Genomic DNA, 19,188 nt, shown 5'->3' on the forward strand with positions numbered 1-19,188 from the left:
ATGTGGTTCATTATTGAGTGAGTAAGTGAGTTTAGTTTTACACTCTTTTAACAATATCCCAGCAATATCGATGGCAGGGACACCAGAAATGGGCTTCACACATTGTACTCAAGTGGGGAATTGAACCCAGGTCTTAGATGCGACATGCGAATGCTTAAACCACTAGGCTACCCCATCCCCCCATTTATTTAGACTTGCAGTCAAAGACAAAGCACAAGGTTCACTTGATGTGCTTTCAAATGGAGATGGCTGTAGACCTTGATGTAGAGGTATTGTATTGATGTAAATCATCTGATGTCAATAAGCTTGAACTAAGTATCATTGTTTGGTAAATGACATGTCGTAAAGTCTCACACATACCCAGTCTAAGTAAACTTAGGCCATCGCCCCTGGTTCACAAGAGATTATCAACACTTGTATACTACATACATAATGATGGTCAATATGTACTGGTAGTTTTAAAAATGTCTTCTACAAACAGAGACATATGGACCTAACAGGAAAGGCTATTCCAAAATGTTCAGCTCTCTACAGGTAATATTCTGCCCAGAAAAACAAAGAAGAAGACTGAATCTCTAGATGAAAAATGACACTGTACCATTCAATCTGGACCAAGTTATTTCAAAATTCATGGGTGGACCTAACTGGACTCCACTGTCAAAGTTGTGTAAAACAATGTCTTCAGCACTAAATGAAATACATCCTGATAAATTAACACCGCAGTCATCATGACTGGAACTGACGGGCTTGGGGTTGGTAGTATTGTTGAGTGGGTCGGCGCTTGTCAGGGCGGGGTTGTCCCCCTTGTCCCCCTTGATAGCTGGCTCCATTACCACTGCGTCGAAACTCCATGGAGTTGATTGGCCCAGTGAATGCACCCTGGCCGGGAAAAGGGGGTGGGCCTTGCATGACCATTGCCCCCGCACTGTGTGGGGGGTTGTTGTAGTAGGGTTGCTGACTGGGGGGACCCTTGTGGTAATTACGCGAGTTGTTCGAAGGTTGCTGTTGAAGGGAAACAGAAAATATACTAGGTGTGAATTATAATATATTTAGACTGGAAAATGAACATGATAATTGCAATGGCAATTTATTTTCAAAATGGATTCACAAAGACTTTACCGCATGTATCTCAGAAGACAGAAAAGTAATTTAAACCATTGTCTAAATAACAAAAGTAAACTAGAACTATGACTCTTGATTTCACTCTCAGCTTCATGGGGAGTATACAAGCCTAGAGGCCTGTGAGTTGACAGAAGGTGAGTCATCTAACCAGGTACCCATTCACTGCTGGGTGAACAGAAGCGTTCTACAAACGTCACTAACCTAAGATGACAGCACATTTGCTACATGTGTTCAGTGTGGGACAGGATGACATAGAAACCCTCAGAAGTCTGAGCTGCAGACAAGCCAAGGTACCAGACAAACTCTTCTCCATGACCAACGCCCCTTAACTTGCCCTGATTTAACTTGTACCCTGAACATTGAGTGAGTGAGTGAGTTTAGTTTTACGCCACACTCAGCAATATTCCAGCTATATGGCGGCAGTCTGTAAAATTATCTAGTCTGGACCAGGCAATCCAGGGATCAACAGCATGAGCATCGATCTACGGAGGTGCGATACGATGACATGTGTCAGCGAAGTCAGCGAGCCTGACCACCCGATCCTGTTAGTCGACTCTTATGACAAGCATGGGTTACTGAACATCAATTCTAACCTTGACCTTCACAGGTCGCCCCGAACAATTTGACATCACAACAACCATACATTAGGATCACAAGAATCACAAGTCAGTGTAGATCCTGAGAGGTCAACTTACCCAAGTTTGCTGTGAGAGGTTTTCGATATCAGACAACAGCACTTCCTCCATATTGCCATATTCCAAGAACGTCACAACACATGTGGCTCCATTGGCAGCAAAATCCTCGATCCGTGCCATGTAGAACTGCAACGACAGACAACAAGGAACTGTAGCTATACAACCACAGCATTCCATAATGGGGGAATAAGTGTGTGAGTTAAGTTTTATGCCAGTTTCAGCAATATTCCAGCAAGATCATGGCAGCGGGGACACCAGAAACAGGCTACACATTGAACCCATGTGGGGGATTTGAATCCGGGTATTCGGCATGATGGGCGCACACTGTAACCACTAAGCTACCCCTCATTCCATGATGAGTGTCAGAGAATTGAGCAGCATACCTTGATAACACTGGTGCTCAGTCTGCTATCAATCTGATAATTTGTGACAAAGCAAATCTCCCCCGCCCAGCACTTACCCGACTGTCCTCCCAGTACTTGGCCATGCACTGATCTCCCTTCCTCCATGAATGACCTTCACCTTGTGGGGGACCTTCATGACGATGTTGTTGTTGCTGTTGCTGTGAATTATGAACGTGAGTCATCAGAAGACGACATATTCCCTCGGACCCCACATATTTGAAAGAACAAATCATCTGACAGTTACTTAAGTCCAACTTGATTCTTTTTGGACTAAGTCCAAATCATTTCCATGGAAATCATGAAAAAAAAATAATGACAAAAAACTGCAAGTAGCAAAAGGCACCACTATGGGATCTGCCTCATATATCTGCCAAGTTTTGCTGAAAGATATTGAAAAGGTTTGGAGTTGTGCTCTGGAAACCATTTGAGGAAGCCCACCCCTCCCTTTTGAGACTAAGTCCAAAACGTTTCCATGGAAACCAAGAAAAATAAAAATGACAAAAATCTGTAAGTAGCAAAAGGCACCACCTTAGGTTCTGTTTGATATATGTACCAATTTTTGTTGAAAAATATTGAACGGTTTTTGAGTTATTCTCCAGAAACAAAATGATTACGGACGGACAGATGGATGAGGTGTCGACTATATCCCCCGGCATGTAATGCAGGTAACTAAGTAACTAGGCAATCATCATGAACTATAGAAAGAAAGTTCATGTTCTTTCTGCCACACTTCAGTATAATACAGGTGATTGTAAATAGTGGTGGTGGAAAGAATGTATAACAATGGAGGCTTCACATACTTCAAACAACAAATCCCCATTTGTCAGATCCTACAAATTATATAATAGAGCTCAGAGCAGGCAATCCAGAGACTGACGTACAGAGGAGGGGGTGTAACAACATGCTGAGGCTGCCATATGACTCCTCATAATAGTGTGTGGTATGATTTGTAACCTGTACAGTACTTTCAATTCATACATTCATATTCTTTCCCTTTCTGGGGAAATCACAACCATGAATAATTTGAGATTAAATTTAAGACAATGAAAATGGGAATTTGTTTCAGAGATACATATAAGCTTGGGGGCACTGTGCAGATTCTGCTATTAATAGCCAATCTGAAAATACTAGAGAATCTGCATAAATTGGTTCTTGAACAGTTCCTGTTATTATTCACATTTCCATTAATATAAGCTGTAATGTAATGAATCATATATTTTGCGATGCGGGAGTTGTAAATAGATGTATTGTGTCCTGATCCTTGTATTGCAATGTATAATAGACATACAACACTAGAATGGAGCAATGCCTCACATCAGGGTGTGAATGAGTTTCGTTTTATGCCGCACTCAGCAATATTCCAGCTATATGGCAGTGGTCTGTAAATAATCAAGTCTGGACAACAATCCAGTAGTCAACAGCATGAGATCCGCCTCACATCATCTAGCCCAACATGATCCATATGGTTGCTCGTTGCAGTTTGCTCTATTTCGCAATTCCCTCTATTTCGGAATTCCCACAGAAGTGCAATGAGTAATTACTGTGACTGCCTTTTCATATTTGTTATTTCTTACCTCATATGGTTTTCTTGACCCATCTTGCTGTGACCTTGAACTCCTCTGACCTTGAGCTTGGCGATTGCCTCTTTGGTTGTCAAAACGGTTATCACGTCTGTCCTCTTGGTGGCCATTGTTCTTTGAACTGTGTTGTGAATCTTGCCGACTATTATATCTATTTTCCTTGTATTCTTGCTGATCACTGTAATTGTATGATCCAGACTTTGGACGGGACTGGTTAAAATCTTTCTGACCACGTTCGTATGCATTATAGCCTGACTGGTTGGACCGGCTTTGATTGTCTGTTCTCCGTTGAGAATCCTCTCCCCTTTGAGTCCTATCAGAATCAAAATTAGAAAACTGTTGACTAGAAGGTTTCTGTTGGTGGTAGTTCTGCCCATCCTGGCCGTGCCTCCCCGCTAACCTTGGTGGAAGATTTTGTTTGCGATTCTGAAAGTTTTGCCCTGAGAAGTCTTGCTGTTGAGACTGTTGTTGGTGATGGTTGGGTGTGGACTTGTAGCCTCCGGACCTGGAGTTATTTTCATAGTGAGGCCGCCCACTGGGCCCTGAGTTGCTGCGACTTGAGCTGCTGTCTGTTGATGACTTGTTGTTGTTGTAGGTGGGACGACCTGAGGCACTGGATGACTTTGACTCTAGAACATAAACTGACTGTTTAACCTGATGTGGTTAATTTGTGGAGACGAAAAAGAAGATACTTTTCTATGGACAGTTCGGATAGACGAGGCAAGGGCTGTTCGTGAGATGGACAGGTTAGTAATGGATGAAGGCATGTCATAATTAGATACTTAAGTAGTTTAAAAGGAGAGGTTGACAGATGGACCGAAGAGAAAATTGGGGGATAAATGACTAGAACGATTGATGAAGGGACCGATGAAGGGGTAAGTTAGTGACAGAGTTGAGAGGATGGAAATATGTGTCTTATCAACATTTTCTATCTCAACTAACTCTCATAGACTTATCTCATTTTTATGTGCTGTGAGCATGCATTGTAGAGTTAGTCCGACACAAATGGATTAATTATGAAGATTTGGTGAAGGGGAGAAATTAAGTGATGGATTGTGTAGTGTGTAATCTGGTAAACTGAAATACATGTCAGTGAGTTTGTTTCTCGTTTAACCTCTCGCACACAGCGATTTTCCAGCTATATGACAGTGGTCTCCAAATAATCAGGTTTGGACCAGACAATCCTATGACTGAAATCATGAGCATCAATCTGTGTACTGACTGACTGAGTTTGGTTTTACGCCGCTTTTAGCAATATTCCAGCAACATCACGGCGGGGAACACCAGAAATAGGCTTCACACATTGTACCCTTGTGGGGATTCGAACCTGGGTCTTCGGCGTGACGAGCCAACGCTTTAACCACTAGGCTACCCCACCGCCCCTTGATCTTTGGAACAGGCATGTGATTACATGCATCAACCATGTGAACGAGGAAGACCACATGATCTCATACAACAAGCGTGGGTCACTGAAGATCAATTCTAAACTGTATCTTCAAGAGTTGACTGGTCAGTGGGTGCACGGATTGATTAATGGGTGTGTGGTTGAATGGATAGGCAAGTATGTGACTTAGAAAAATATCGAACTTGATTTAACAAAATTCTCAACTCTCAAAAGATACCATTAGTTTTTAAGTGAAGAATAAATAGAAAGCTCAGACAAATATCAAGAGGATCACACTACCTTCCTTGACTGGTATCTTAGTTTCGAGAAAATCGAAGAGTGTGGCTGGACCACTCGGTCTGGCTGATACTCCGCCCTCTTCATCGTCATCCCGATCTCTCCCACGACGCCCACGCCCACCTACACAATCAACATTGGTTTAGTTTACAAGACAGATGGCTCAAATTTTGGTGTCAAAAACTTTCTAAATTTATTGAAAGAAACAGCAACCTTTCACCAACAAATTAGATAATAGGCTCAATGTAGTGGTGACATGGGTGCTTTTGTCAGTTCAGTGATCATATTATAATAGTAGTCCGCACTATTGTATGGGTGTTGTGATAACCAGTGTTGCAATAATATCAAATAATCTTTTATTCATCATCATCAGTAAAAGATCAGCAAGAAGCAAGAGTTCTTTTCTCACTGTCGATTAATTCTTAACCATAAATCCTTTAAAACAGTATAAAGGCCATGAACAAATCCACACCTTGTCTTGATTCCATTGGCTGTCTTCGTTCAAACCTGTCACCTCGATCTCCTCCACGACCACCACCCCTACCACCCCTGGAGATGAGGGAGCTGATGGCGTCGCTCACGTTGCCACTGGTTTGCCGTAGTGCTGTGCTTGCCTGATCTGACGTGAAGCCCATCTCCACAATCTGAGCAACATCTTTGTCACTCACATGCTGCCAACAGACATATTGTACTTTACCTCATTTGGTCTGTTTGCATACAAGCAGTAATAAAACTGCAATTTTTATCGTCTTAGAACCAAAACACTTTAATCCATAAACATATTTTGTAAACCTGTCTTATTCCCCTCTGAATGTCTCATGCTGTCTTCCCTTCTGCCTCACCAGTGTCACCCACACAAGTTGTCTCCCCTACTGTAAGGCCTCACAAGTAACGCCCATACCACCTCCATATCTCTTTCTTCACCTCCTGTACAGCCTCATTTTCACCCATCCCACCTCTGTATCGATTGTCTGGTAGAGCCTCGCCTGTTTCATACCCCCCAAATGTCTTTGTCTTCCCCTCCTGTAGAGCCTCACCTGTTTCATTCCCCCACCAAATGTCTGTTTTCCCCTCCTGTAGAGCCTCACCTGTTTCATTCCCCCACCAAATGTCTTTGTTTTCCCCTCCTGTAGAGCCTCACCTGTTTCATTCCCCCACCAAATGTCTTTGTCTTCCCCTCCTGTAGAGCCTCACCTGTTTCAATCCCCCACCAAATGTCTTTGTTTTCCCTTCCTGTAGAGCCTCACCTGTTTCATTCCCCCACCAAATGTATTTGTCTTCCCCTCCTGTAGAGCCTCACCTGTTTCATTCCCCCACCAAATGTCTTTGTCTTCCCCTCCTGTAGAGCCTCAGCTATAGTTGCCTGTCTCTGCTGTTCGAACTCACTCTCTTCCGTCTTATCCTTCTTTCCAGACTCCAAGCTCTTGAAACCCTCCTTCTTCACTGCTGCTGCTGGATACAAATGATATACAATGTACCTTCACAACTACATCCCATTAACAAGATGCTGTAGTGTTGGGAATTGGTTAAAATCTCATAACTGAGATCCGATCAATCATCGAAAATAATTGGTTAGCATCATTATGAAATTTGTTAATGCACAAAAAAATAAGGATAAAAACGTAGTTATTTTGGGGTTTTTTGGCAAAATTTCACATCTTTAAAGGATGACTAGTATGTTAGGAACATAAATTTCTTGGTGTCTTTAGATAAATTCAATCATGACTTGGAACGAGCTTGTAGTGCTTATGATATGTAACAGACAAAACTAACCTTGTGAAAAATATTGTTGATGAAAAGTGTTCCAGAATTGTTTGTGTTCGATTATGAGAAAACATGAACGATTGCGTGGTCGTTTAGTCACTGCGACCAATCTTGGATTATTTCAATCAATAGGACCACCACTAGGATGCTGACATGGGAGTGATGGAGGCTGCAGGGAACTGCAGTCCTCTTATTCTCATCACCAAAACAAAATAATGTACAGTTTACCTTTGTCTAAGAATGCAGGGACAGAAATGTTGATTCATGCACCTGTGCCCCACCACACTTTCACATTTACACGTTTACTTTGAAAGTAATGACGAAAAAAATCAGTGAGTCCTAATTGACCTTGGCAGCTATATTGTGAATATTATTATCAAACTTGGGGCTTGGTAAGTCTAGATTTTCTTATATATGGCAGCATTTTAACATTGTAAACTGGAGGCAATATGATAATGTAAAACGAAATTTATGGAGCGCTTTCTCTATGTTTATCCTCCTGTCCTCTAAGACAATATGTACAAAGCCATATCATAAGTATTGAACATATTAATATGAACTGGGAATGTTGAAAGCCAGACAAACTGTCAACTGCTTGAGTCCTTGGGACAGAAACTGGTCATTGACCAGTCTAAATAAAAGCATGAGACCATATTTGAACACACAGACACACAGACATTTGAAATTCTCTATTTTCAGTATATCTTTATTATTTTTAATGTAACTGCACTGTTTAAAGTAAAATGTGTAGCTGGCTTCACATAATAAAACTCATCAGCATTTATTTCAAAGAAATATCATTTCCATATGTGCCCTTTAGGCTCGAGGAACGTCATTTTGGTCTTACCTCTGTGATTGGGATTGTAATCATTAGTGGGCAACTTCTTTCCAAACGGAACAAACAATGGTGGGCCGCCTTCAGTCTGTACACCGGATCTTGATTGCTTGGCCAGTTTCTGTCATTGAAAAGGACATTACTATACACCTTGAAATGTATTTCTGCATCTAACACCATTTTCTTCATGAAAAATATTCAAGATTACAAGAATCCAAACATTAGACCATAAATCTGCATAAAATCAATCTGTGATCAATTTCAACCATGATCCTTGATCATCCTGGGGTAACACTTAATTCTATTGTGATAAATATTACGGACCAATTTGACAATGAATGCTTTGCTTGGGAAGGGATGTTGACATCTTCATCTCTTTCCAGGAACATTCCACAGAATCACATACAACTTGGACACTTACTTTCAGCATCCTACCCTCAAATCTGATTGAACCTAAAACTATGGTTGTGTATGGCTCCATGGGTTTTATTGTCATGGAATGGAGATATAGTGGGTGAGTTTGGTTTTACGCCGCTTTTAGCAATATTCCAGCAACATCACGGCAAGTGACACCAGAAATGAGTTTCACACATTGTACCCATGCGGGGAATCGAACCGGGGTCTTCCGCGTGACGAGACAACGCTTTAACCACATGGCTACCCCACTGCCCCGAATGGAGATATATAGGAGACAAAAGAGTGAGTGAGTGAGTTTAGTTTTACGCTGCACTCAGTAATACCCCAGCTACTGTAAACGTATTATATTTCGCGCAGGTTTTATTTTCACGCTTTTGGCGCAAAACATTTTAGTGCGAAAATTTATACACCGCGAATAAACCTGTCATTCATTCAGTCTAGCCACGCTCGCCCCTGAGTTGTTACCATAACACATCAAGTTTGAAGACAGAAATCTACGGGAATCTTAAAATGACGACTGATAGTAGCATAAAGAATCTTACTTAACTGTTGCTGTAATGGATTTCCCAAAACATAATTAAATAATGAGCCAAATCCCATCGCCGAATTAGCGAAAAACAGCAATGTGTGTTGTGGCCGCCATGGAAATTGGTCACATGACAGATGGTTTGATACAAAACAGATTACCATGAAACGACTCGGAAAGAAATAATACAGCAGTATTTTATTTATTCATTAAGATTTTATTTACCAGTACATCATGAAGCGAATAGTCACTTAACACTCAATCATCTCATTCACAACAACCCGGCTTGTTTGAAATCACAAAGAGCTTCATATACAGAAGAAGTTAATTCGTCAGATCGTCAAGACTGATGTGTTTTTCATCTCTTCCGTGAGTAAACGGATTACTGTGTACTAGTATATCGCACAGATAGGGATTTCCTGTGAGTAAGCAATAAACGCCGCCTGACAGGTTAAGCCACTCTGTTTGTTTTCACTGCTATTAGTGGCGGCCAAAGAGACAGCTGGCAGTTCCGGCAATTACTGATTGCGCGAATAATTGACCGCGCGATGTAGTCTAAACTGTCAATTCCGCGAAAATTGCACCACGCGAAAATAAGTACGTTTACAGTATATGGCAGCGGTCTGTAAATAATCGAGTCTCGACCAGACAATCCAGTGATCAACAGCATGAGCATCGATCTGTGCAATTGGGAACCGATGACATGTGTCAACCAAGTCAGCGAAACTGACCACCCGATCCCGTTAGTCGCCTCTTACGACAAGCATAGTCGCCTTTTATGGCAAGCACATGGGTTGCTGAAGACCTATTCTACCCCGGATCTTCACGGGTCAGGAGACAAAAGAGAATAGCATGTATAAATGGCAATATTAGGGTTAAATACAATCCAGTGAATGGTAATATGAGTCGCTATCAAGGCTTTCAAAATCCAGTGACAATCAGACAAGCCACCAAATTGGACCATCCCATGCATTTTGTGGCCATTTATGACCATCATTGGTTTTCAGGTAGCTGTCCTAACCTGGGATCGGAAAAGGGTTCCAGATATAAGCACAACTCACTCTCTTCAGTTCCCAGGTCTCCACCAACTTCTCTACTTTCCCTCCAAGACATCGGAAGTTTTTGTTGGTCAGTAAGAGGAAGTTGTTCTCGACATCGACAGCACCCTCTAGCATCACCTTTGTGCCAGGAGGAGTACCAAGGCTGTAACAGAAGTGACGAATGTCAACCTATCCAACTGCATGCAGTAACATTGTTAAAACGTTTCTCAACTGTATGACCCATTCCAATTTCAATTAAATCACAGTATTACAGGTATATGGCGTCGGTCTGTAAATAATTGAGTCTGGACAAGAAAATCAAGTGATCAACAGCATGAGCATCGACTTACGCCACTGGGATACAATATATGTTATCACATCGTGTCGAGGGAAATACGAGGGACTGATAAAACCCCGTATTTCCCTCGACACGATGTGACAACGCATTTATCTAGCCGAATGTTTTTACTAAATCAAAAGAAAACAATACACATCGAATCGACTTGTTTTTATTTATGTGAGATGCCATGTTGACAACAGCTGATCGATTGACCTCAATGCAGCGCATGTTACTAAAGGCTTGGCGATGCACGCTTTTCTCACTTCGCGTGGTCACCGAGGCGTGGCGGGATAATATGACTTTTGTACTCCCTGCTCGCGGATCGTGACGGGTGTACATGGTATTTTATCGGAGTCACATGAACCAATCAAAACTTGACATTCTAACATGAGGCTAGATAATGGCATGTGTCAACCAAGTCAGCAAGCCTGACCAACAGATTTTGTTAGTCACCTCATATGACAACATGGGTTAGTGAAGACCAATTCTAACCCAGATCTTCACAGGTTAACCACTTCAGTGAAACCAACAAAACACATGTATGATGAAGACAAATAAAGTAACATTATTGCGATGAACTTGGCTTCTGACCCACCATTATAGGTATCAGTCATGTCCAAGGGACATAACTCTGCAAAGCCAAATGCAGCGCCTAGGACAACTGGGTCACCAGTACCCACTTAAAAATAGTACTAATTCGTTAAATAAAGTAAAATTCTGGCACCCTTGCTTACATATCCCTGTATATTGGTGCACACTTGTTGAAACTATTACATGTGAGATTTCTTACTTGATGTTTTTGAGATTTTCAATTTCAATGGCTGTGCAGTTGATGTGACCATCAGTCAAAGAGAGACGGAGAAGACGAGGAGCTGTTTGAGATTCCTCATTTTCTTTTGGGGCCGAGATGTTCCGTAGCTTCATCAACTGCAGCACTGCTGGACCCTGAATCTGGAAGTAAAACAACATTAGACCAACAGAACAATGTCCACATTACACATTCTTCCAAACAATGCCTTCCAATAACATTTCAAGAAAACGACATTGCTTTGTCATGGACACGTAATATACTCCATGTCTCACTCTGCTTGTGACGCTCTGAAATTGAATTGACAACTAAGGATAAATGACTACACCCCTACAGTTAATGTCTCCTGACACAGTCCAACCACTGCATTGTGACTTTGTGGCGATTGAATACTGAACAAACTGTTTAGTTTTATCCCACTTTTAGCAATATTCCAGCAATATCACGGCGGGGGACACCAGAAATGGGCTTCACACATTGTTCCCATGTGGGGATTCGAACCCGGGTCTTCGGATGGACGAGCCAACGCTTTAACCACTAGGCTACCCCACCGCCCCTTGATTACCTAGAATACACATGTGATCACCTGTCAATCTGACTGAATATAATAGCGATTGGCAATTATTGATATGAATACATTACCAATTAACATTAATACACATGTTGTTAGGCATAAATGAGATAATGTGAACACATTAGCAAGTCAGCTTTTAGTGTGATTTTGGATCAATTAAATATGTTTTGATTTAAAGGAGAATACTAGGCAATTGCAAGAATTTGCTGGGTGAAAAATAAAGTCATCAGAAACATGTACCCCAATGTTTATTTAAAATATATTGTTTATTATGTTTTTATCACGAAAACAGTTTTCTGTTATCTGAGCTTCGGCCATTATGCATATTCCACTGGAACTCATGTGACCTTTCTGCTCATGACGCCGCTTGTGACAAGCATCCGCCATATTGCTAAAGAACAAGCGCTAAAGTAATACAAATCGTGTTGTTTCTGTAAATGGTACGATGGTGTATTCCGTTGCCTGGGGTGCACGGAATCATCGAACAATGGAAAGAGCCACCATTTCTTCCGTTTTCCAAGTAAAGAGACAGATTTAGGCAGGAGAAATGTTCCGATCATTCGGAGTCGGACGCATATGAAAGAGACATGCACACATGGAGTATGAAAATCTAAAAGCAAGACTGAAGAAGGAAGAAGTACCCACAAGATTCATTTATACTCCATCATTCCCTGTTACAACTTACTGTCAGTGGTACTTTTAACATAAGATTAAAGTCCGATTGCCAGTCGAATTGCCCCCGCTACAAATTGCCCCAGCAAATTTTGTAAACTTGCCCCAGAGTTTTGTTCAAATTGCCCCATGGGGTAGTCCAAATGCCCCAATTTATTTAAAATGATTAAATATAGGCCATAAATGCATAGTTTTGTCAACTTTGATATTATGTTCTTTATATAAAAGTATATACATAGTTATGAGTTTACTAATGGAACCTTTATCAGAAATATTACTGTTATGTGAAGAACCTAATATCAAAGTTGACAAAAACTATGCATTTACAGCATATATTTAATCATTTTAAATAAATTTGACCAAATTAGAATGAATGACCAAGTTTGCTGGGTCATTTTGTAGCTGGGGCAGTTCGACTGGTACCCATGAGATATATATTATCAAAATCAGTGAGAGATTTCTTATAAGCTTGAACATGTTTCGCTATAACATTCTTTTCAGTTTGGAGCCCTAAATGCTGCAGTCTACCCGAAACAGTGCCGAATACAATGGCAAATCATGAAGTACTTGTTGCTTTCATTGTTTTCTATTTCATCCAATTACGCACATTGGCATCAGACTCGCTATTTGTCAGTAGTGTGTGCCGTGAAAGTTGTTCTGTATTGTCATTGGCTGACAAGATGCCATTCTAAGGCTATGACCGAGTACCATAACTATTTCCATAACCAAACACTAGGGAAACATACATTGTCCTGACAAGTATTTAATAATTCAGCAGTTTGCGGGGAATAACTTATCTGCGTCGCGAATATTATCTCTGCTCGACCAGGCTGGGATCTTGTATGGAGACTTGATACGTTATTAATGAGAACTAGGATCCTAATTTTTTTGCAACAAAATAATTCCATTGTAATTTTGTAGCAGATAATATCTATTTTCCCCCGTCTGAAGCATAATTATTTTGTTTTTAAATCCCAGACACCCTACAGTCACCCATTTGACACAAAAGGAACTGCAATTACATTTAAAAAAAACTTAATTCTTAGGGACTGGTCATATATTTGTAGGGGTGAGTTTGCTGGTTGGAACTGTATCACATTTTGCTGACAAATAGTATTCTTGTTAAATGATATGGTCTATTTTAAAATTTATTTTGACCTCAACCGGTGCCTCTGTTTTGCTTGGTTCTTCTTCATCTTCACTGAAACATTGTCTTGAAAGATGTAAAATCGGATCGTATTGATACGGTCTAACATCCATTTCAGAAATGACATCAGGAACATCTTTTACTGCTTCAGAATCCATGGACACTGTTAAGTTGTGAGGTAAAATCAAAGAGGAAGCCATCAGCAACAGGCACATATGACGTCATGTCACGTGATACCCCCTCTGCTCATTAACTGTCGGGTGCTTCCGTAATAGGCGGAAATACGAGTACGTTTTTTGGTATTTTTATTGCTATTTTACAAACTTTTTGTTCACTTTTAATCACGGAAGGTGACTTTTAGAACATCCTTTACAACATATCAACAGTTTTGTTTTCGTTCGTATTCTCCTTTAAGAAATTTAATTTAGGTATTTTTTTAAATTTAATGACCAAAATATCCTAGGCCTCGTTCATCATTCCAGTGTACGACATCCTTTTGAGGCCATAATGACATACTTCAGATGCAATTATTTCTTTTCATTAAACACCTATCAACAGGGCTCGAAACATTTTAAAATCTGCACTCGCCCTGTAGGGTGAGCAATATGAACTTTCTACTTCTACTTCTAAAATTGTACTTTCCCTATAGATAATACATCACAACGACTATAAATTTATATTATTTTTTTCAAAATGTTTGCTTGGAATAAAACTTCAATAAACATTACTAACTTTGTCTTCTGTACAAAATCTTTGACAAAATTGAATTCGTTCACCATTTAAGGTAGCTGAACTTCAAGTAAAAAGAAACATGTTACTTTTGGATCAGAAATTGTACTCGTCCTTTAGGACGAGCAAATTATGTTTTTCACTTGCCCGAAACAAATTTTACTCTCCAATAGGAGTGGACAAGTGGAATTTTCGAGCCCTGTATCAACCGTCAGGAATAACCTAAAATATCAATATCAAATTGTCTAATTTTCCAAAATTCATAGGTATTAAACAATTTAATTCAACATCAAATTCAATGACAAAAAACATCATCCTCGTTCATATTGGAATTACTGAAATATTAATGAAAAAATTCATATCAACAAAGCCAAAGCCAGATAGTTATAGCTAGAACATGATTGGTGAATTAATAGTGACATTTGCAGCCAACACTGACTTCTGAGCAGATCAAGGCGGACCAGTTTAACCCACTAGATTAACCAATATGCACACAAAATGCACACACACACCCACCCCTACACAAAAAAGAACAAATAGAAAAAAAACAAACAAATTAAACAAAAAACAAAGTCATCAATGGCAAAATACTCTTCATGATTATGTCTTACAAGTTATGATTATGTCAAATATTTAGGTGTGTATATAGAAAATAAATATTGAAAGGTTTTTAAATTCAGCTAACTACATTATGTAAATGTGATGGAAGACTTACATTTTTTTCAGAATTCCAAAAATACCAAAAAGTCCAGTCTGCCCTTGTCAGAATTCCAAAACTACCAAGGCACCAGTACACCGCCAGATCTATCTATGTGAAGTTCCTCGGGCAGCCATTTATCTCCAACATCCCGCAAGTCAGTCTGCAAACAAGTGATACCGATTTATGTTCTGGGCCTTCATCAGTGATATTTCCTTTTTGTATTTTGTGTCTGTTTCACTTTATCTGTCTGATGTGCTTCGTGGAAAACATTAACAAACAGACAAACAAATATGCAACACATTATGTTTTATTTATTTGCTGCTGGTGTTCAGACAGCTATGTTCCTGGGGGAGTTGCTGTAACATATTTCATGGATGTTTTGATGTGGACTGACAATAAAACACGAAGCAATTCTTATGAAATACCCTGACAGTATCATCTCCAAAATATCAATACAAAATGGAATATTCTGACTGACTGAGTTTAGTTTTACGCCGCTTTTAGCAATATTCCAGCAATATCACGGCGGGGGACACCAGAAATGGGCCTCACACATTGTACCCATGTGGGGAATCGAACCCGGGTCTTCGGCGTGACGGGCCAACGCTTTAACCACTAGGCTACCCCACCGCCCCTCAAAATGGAATATAACATTTACAAGACTGTAACAGATCAATATATTTCTTGCGTTGTGTTAATGATAAAAGTTTAGCCAAACAGAAATGTCATAGTTACTATGATCTTAATTTCCTTGAAACAAACTAAAAACATTCTTCAGAAAACAAACATTTTCAAATAATTTGTTTTAAATCTCTGAAATTATGAACGATCTTTCTATAAAACCAAAGAACGTGGAGAGGCCTTTAATACATTTTCCCATCAGAAAGATAACATAGGAAACATTCATGCCCTGACACATCGTAAATGACATAGAGAGGAACGACATACATCAATGGCTGTTTTGATAAGTTGATCCACTCCTCTTTTCCCATTTTGTTCCAGCTCTGCGATGCCTTCTGCTGTCAGATGCCTGTGAAAATATACAGTGGAATCAACGAGTGTGGAGTCATTACTGAAGGTTGGTTACAATAAGCAAATTATCTAATTATTGGCACTGGTACTTTTGGCGTGAATTACAGGAATAGTTTCCAAACTGCAGTAAAGTCTCAGAGTCCTACATATACCCATCCTCGATAATCTCCAAGGTATACGTTACGATAACTCTCCACTATACCCTGGATGCATCTACAGCACGGCCCGATGATTTTATTACCTCCCTTTGCTGGCCCCGCATTCTCACAGTAGCCAATCAGAAAACATACAGACAAATTGACAGGTCTGAAACCTTCAAAAATATATATGCAAGAACTCCTTCTTTCAGTATCTTGCAACATAATATTATTGTGTTGACAAGTTTAATCGGTTAGATAATTTAAAAATACGAAAGTGACAGGTTGTGATTGTGCAAGAACTCCTTCTTTCAGAGTGTCTGACAATATATTATTTGGATGAAAAGCCAACCGGTTAGATAATTTAAATAATATGAGTTCGATTGGTGCGCTCAACTTCCCAGTGAGACACCTGGTTGGATTAAAAGCCAACCAGGGTATCGGGCGAGTGGAGAGACATCCATTTATTGGGGAGTCATATGTATGGAGATTATCGAGGATGACATATACCAAGTTATTATGAAATTTGGTCATGATTGTGGTTGACACATTAATCCTTGTTATCATCATAAATATCACTATCAAGAGGTGACAGATTTGTTGCAATTTTTTTAGGCTACTTGTCATCCATAACATGTTGAAAATCCCTAACACACTGGGGTGAGCTGAGGTGAGGTGAGGTGAAATTGGATTTAACGTCATGCTTGGGAATATTTCGCTCATATGACGACGTGCGTGTGTGTGTGTGTGTGTGTATGTGCGGCTGCTTGTACTAGCCCAGACTTAAGCTGGTTTTATAGTGCTAGCCCACTGAGATACCATGCCGCAGTGAAGCATGGATACCCCACTCAGACACATTATACTGACTCCGAGCCGACCAGTCCTTGTTGTACCCATTAATGCCGAGTGCCAGGCAGGGACCAACAAGTACCATATTTTAACGTCTTTTGGTATGACGCAGTCGGGGATCGAACCCGCGACCTTCCGCTCTCTGGGGGACGCTCTAACCACTACACCATGGAGGCGGTCGGTTTCACACTGAGAATTGTATTAATAAGTGTCAAATGTACAGTAAAATACTGTTTAAATTTGAATAAAACACAATATAACAACCCACTTGATATCATTAATGCACTTTATTTCAAATGTTTTACATAGATTCAGATAATTTTACTGCAGTGACATTGTGCTTTTTATGCGATATGATCTATATACAAATATCACAACAATTTACCAACAGAGTGAGTGTGCCATTAAGTGAGTGAGTGAGTATAGTTTTACGCCACTTTTAGCAAAATTCCAGCAATATCACAGAGGCGCGTGCTATCAAGTGGAGCTTTAGAAAGTTTGTAACCGTTCTCAGAATATATTTTGGAATTCGAAAATATTTCTTTCTGCTGATATTGTACAAAATGTCTGATCTTAAATCTGTAGGAAACAGACAAAACTGATGCAAGTGGGAAACTTCGCTGTCATAAATATGCTGGTTGTCAAAACTTGTGCACAAAATGCAAAAAGAAAAATGTGCATTCTGAATCACCTGGAGCATAATACAACACATTCCAGGTGCATTTTTCTTACGGATTTTCTGAAGATGTCCATAAGAATATTTAGAGAATGTAAATTAAATTTAGGTTTTCTTTCACTGATTGTGCAGCGTCAAGTGAACTGGCTGAAGTAAGCATCACTGAGGTGTGTGGGCAACCCAAGTCTGAATATACAGGTCATTGGCTTCATGACGTAAACGACATTGTTGCTTCAATAAATGGGTAGTTGCAGTCCTATGGCCTAAAAAGTACAGTTCATTCGTTCTGTCATGCCCCTCCTAAAGTAAAAGTTGCCAAGTCAGAAATTCTACACATTCCTATTCTGGGCATGTTTAACTACATACGGACGCAAAATGACTGTGGCTTTTCATAAATATACACAAGAAAATGGAAAGAATGCACATGCCCATGTGTCATACACACGTGTACTTTTCTTCCTATAATTTTTATACTGTACACCTACCATCCCCTACGAGCCAATTCATCACCCGCCATATTTCTTCCACGAAGTAAAGCTTAATTTCATTGGTGAAAATTAAATGCATTGATCCGCAGCAAACAATCGCAAAAAATATTTTACAAACTTTAGAAGCTGATAGTTTTCATTGAGATGTTTCATATCATTTTAATACCTTCAGTGCATTAACAACATTTAAGAAGGAAAAACCGAACATATTTTCCCGCAGCAATAGCAGGTGTCCCACCCAGTTGTAAAACATATTTTGATTGGATGACTATTTTTGTTGATTACTTTTCATTGGACACAAGTGACCTCTGACCTGAGACTTGTAAATTTCTGAAAATGGCGGAAAGGGATGACTAACTGGGAAGTGAACTGTTTTTGAACCACCGTTGTTCTTTGGTGAAAGGAGACATTTACTAAGCTGACAGCAGTCGGCATTATTGCATTTGTCCAGTCGATCCTACACCTGTGTGCAGTGTTTGAGAGGATTTTAGCAATTGCTATGAGCGGTTATGTGCACTGATTAAACTGAAGGCCAAACACGCTGCTTATGATGAGGTTTCTGGTGTAGTCACACCTACATTTGGCGCAGCTGCGTCTGCTAAACTTCATTACTGAATAGGTTGGAGCTATTATACTTTGAAGATGGACAGGAAGGAAAAGGATAAGGATAAGAGAAACAGTTTTGTAAGTAGACCACATATTTGAGCTTCAACACATCTGTTTATTGTTGACATTGCTTAATTTGAACTGTCATTGTGACAATGACATGGACGACTTTCCAAGTTCCTAGTCATTGTTTTTGTTCAAGTCAACGCGTTTGTCTGCGGACTTTAGATGTTTAGTTTAACCAACATGAAGTCAAACAATATAATTTCAGCTAACATCATCCAAATTCTATAGTAATGTTTAATAGGATTCAGCGCTGGAAGAAATGTCGGATATTTACGATGGTGTTTATTGTTTGTTTTGACA

At 39.9% G+C, this 19,188-nt stretch overlaps 2 protein-coding genes across 5 annotated transcripts in view; one reads left to right on the top strand and one right to left on the bottom strand.

Moving 5' to 3' along the window:
- Positions 1-210: 210 nt before the first annotated feature.
- On the bottom strand, positions 211-18,258 carry LOC124270823 (tudor domain-containing protein 3-like). Of its 4 annotated transcripts, none has more exons than XM_046705885.1 (14): positions 18,214-18,258; positions 15,983-16,064; positions 15,147-15,194; positions 15,080-15,095; positions 11,195-11,357; positions 10,086-10,227; positions 8,094-8,202; positions 6,783-6,928; positions 5,955-6,153; positions 5,486-5,605; positions 3,796-4,430; positions 2,278-2,379; positions 1,818-1,943; positions 211-1,002 (listed from the first exon to the last, which is right to left on the bottom strand). In XM_046705885.1, the coding sequence occupies exons 5-14, from the start codon at positions 11,326-11,328 to the stop codon at positions 727-729; spliced, it is 1,989 nt and encodes a 662-aa protein (XP_046561841.1). In that variant the 5' UTR covers positions 11,329-11,357; positions 15,080-15,095; positions 15,147-15,194; positions 15,983-16,064; positions 18,214-18,258; the 3' UTR covers positions 211-726. The 4 variants fall into 4 exon arrangements, with proteins under 4 accessions (XP_046561841.1, XP_046561840.1, XP_046561842.1 ...); XM_046705884.1 differs by having other exon boundaries at positions 6,783-6,931; XM_046705886.1 differs by having other exon boundaries at positions 2,278-2,373; positions 6,783-6,934.
- Positions 18,259-18,563: 305 nt separating this feature from the next.
- The window catches only part of LOC124270825 (protein diaphanous homolog 2-like), an 89,464-nt gene continuing 88,839 nt past the window's right edge, over positions 18,564-19,188 (top strand). Inside the window, 1 exon segment of the mRNA XM_046705887.1 lies at positions 18,564-18,900. Within this exon segment, the coding sequence (XP_046561843.1) occupies positions 18,859-18,900 (42 nt within the window). The 5' untranslated portion in view covers positions 18,564-18,858.

This window comes from Haliotis rubra, unplaced genomic scaffold, assembly GCF_003918875.1.
Source record: "Haliotis rubra isolate DU_JTF1 unplaced genomic scaffold, ASM391887v1 Scf155, whole genome shotgun sequence".
Taxonomy (NCBI): Eukaryota; Metazoa; Mollusca; class Gastropoda; order Lepetellida; family Haliotidae; genus Haliotis; species Haliotis rubra.

What these genes read in the sequence shown, in the direction of transcription:
- LOC124270823 (XM_046705883.1), bottom strand. Translation starts at nt 11,328, where the DNA reads ATGAAGCTACGGAACATCTCGGCCCCAAAAGAAAATGAGGAATCTCAA. An exon ending in TTACAATCCCAATCACAGAG is followed by an intron (nt 6,935 to 8,093) that starts GTAAGACCAAAA and finishes ATTTGTATCCAG; the next exon opens with CAGCAGCAGTGAAGAAGGAG. An exon ending in GGTCAAGAAAACCATATGAG is followed by an intron (nt 2,380 to 3,795) that starts GTAAGAAATAAC and finishes CATAATTCACAG; the next exon opens with CAACAGCAACAACAACATCG.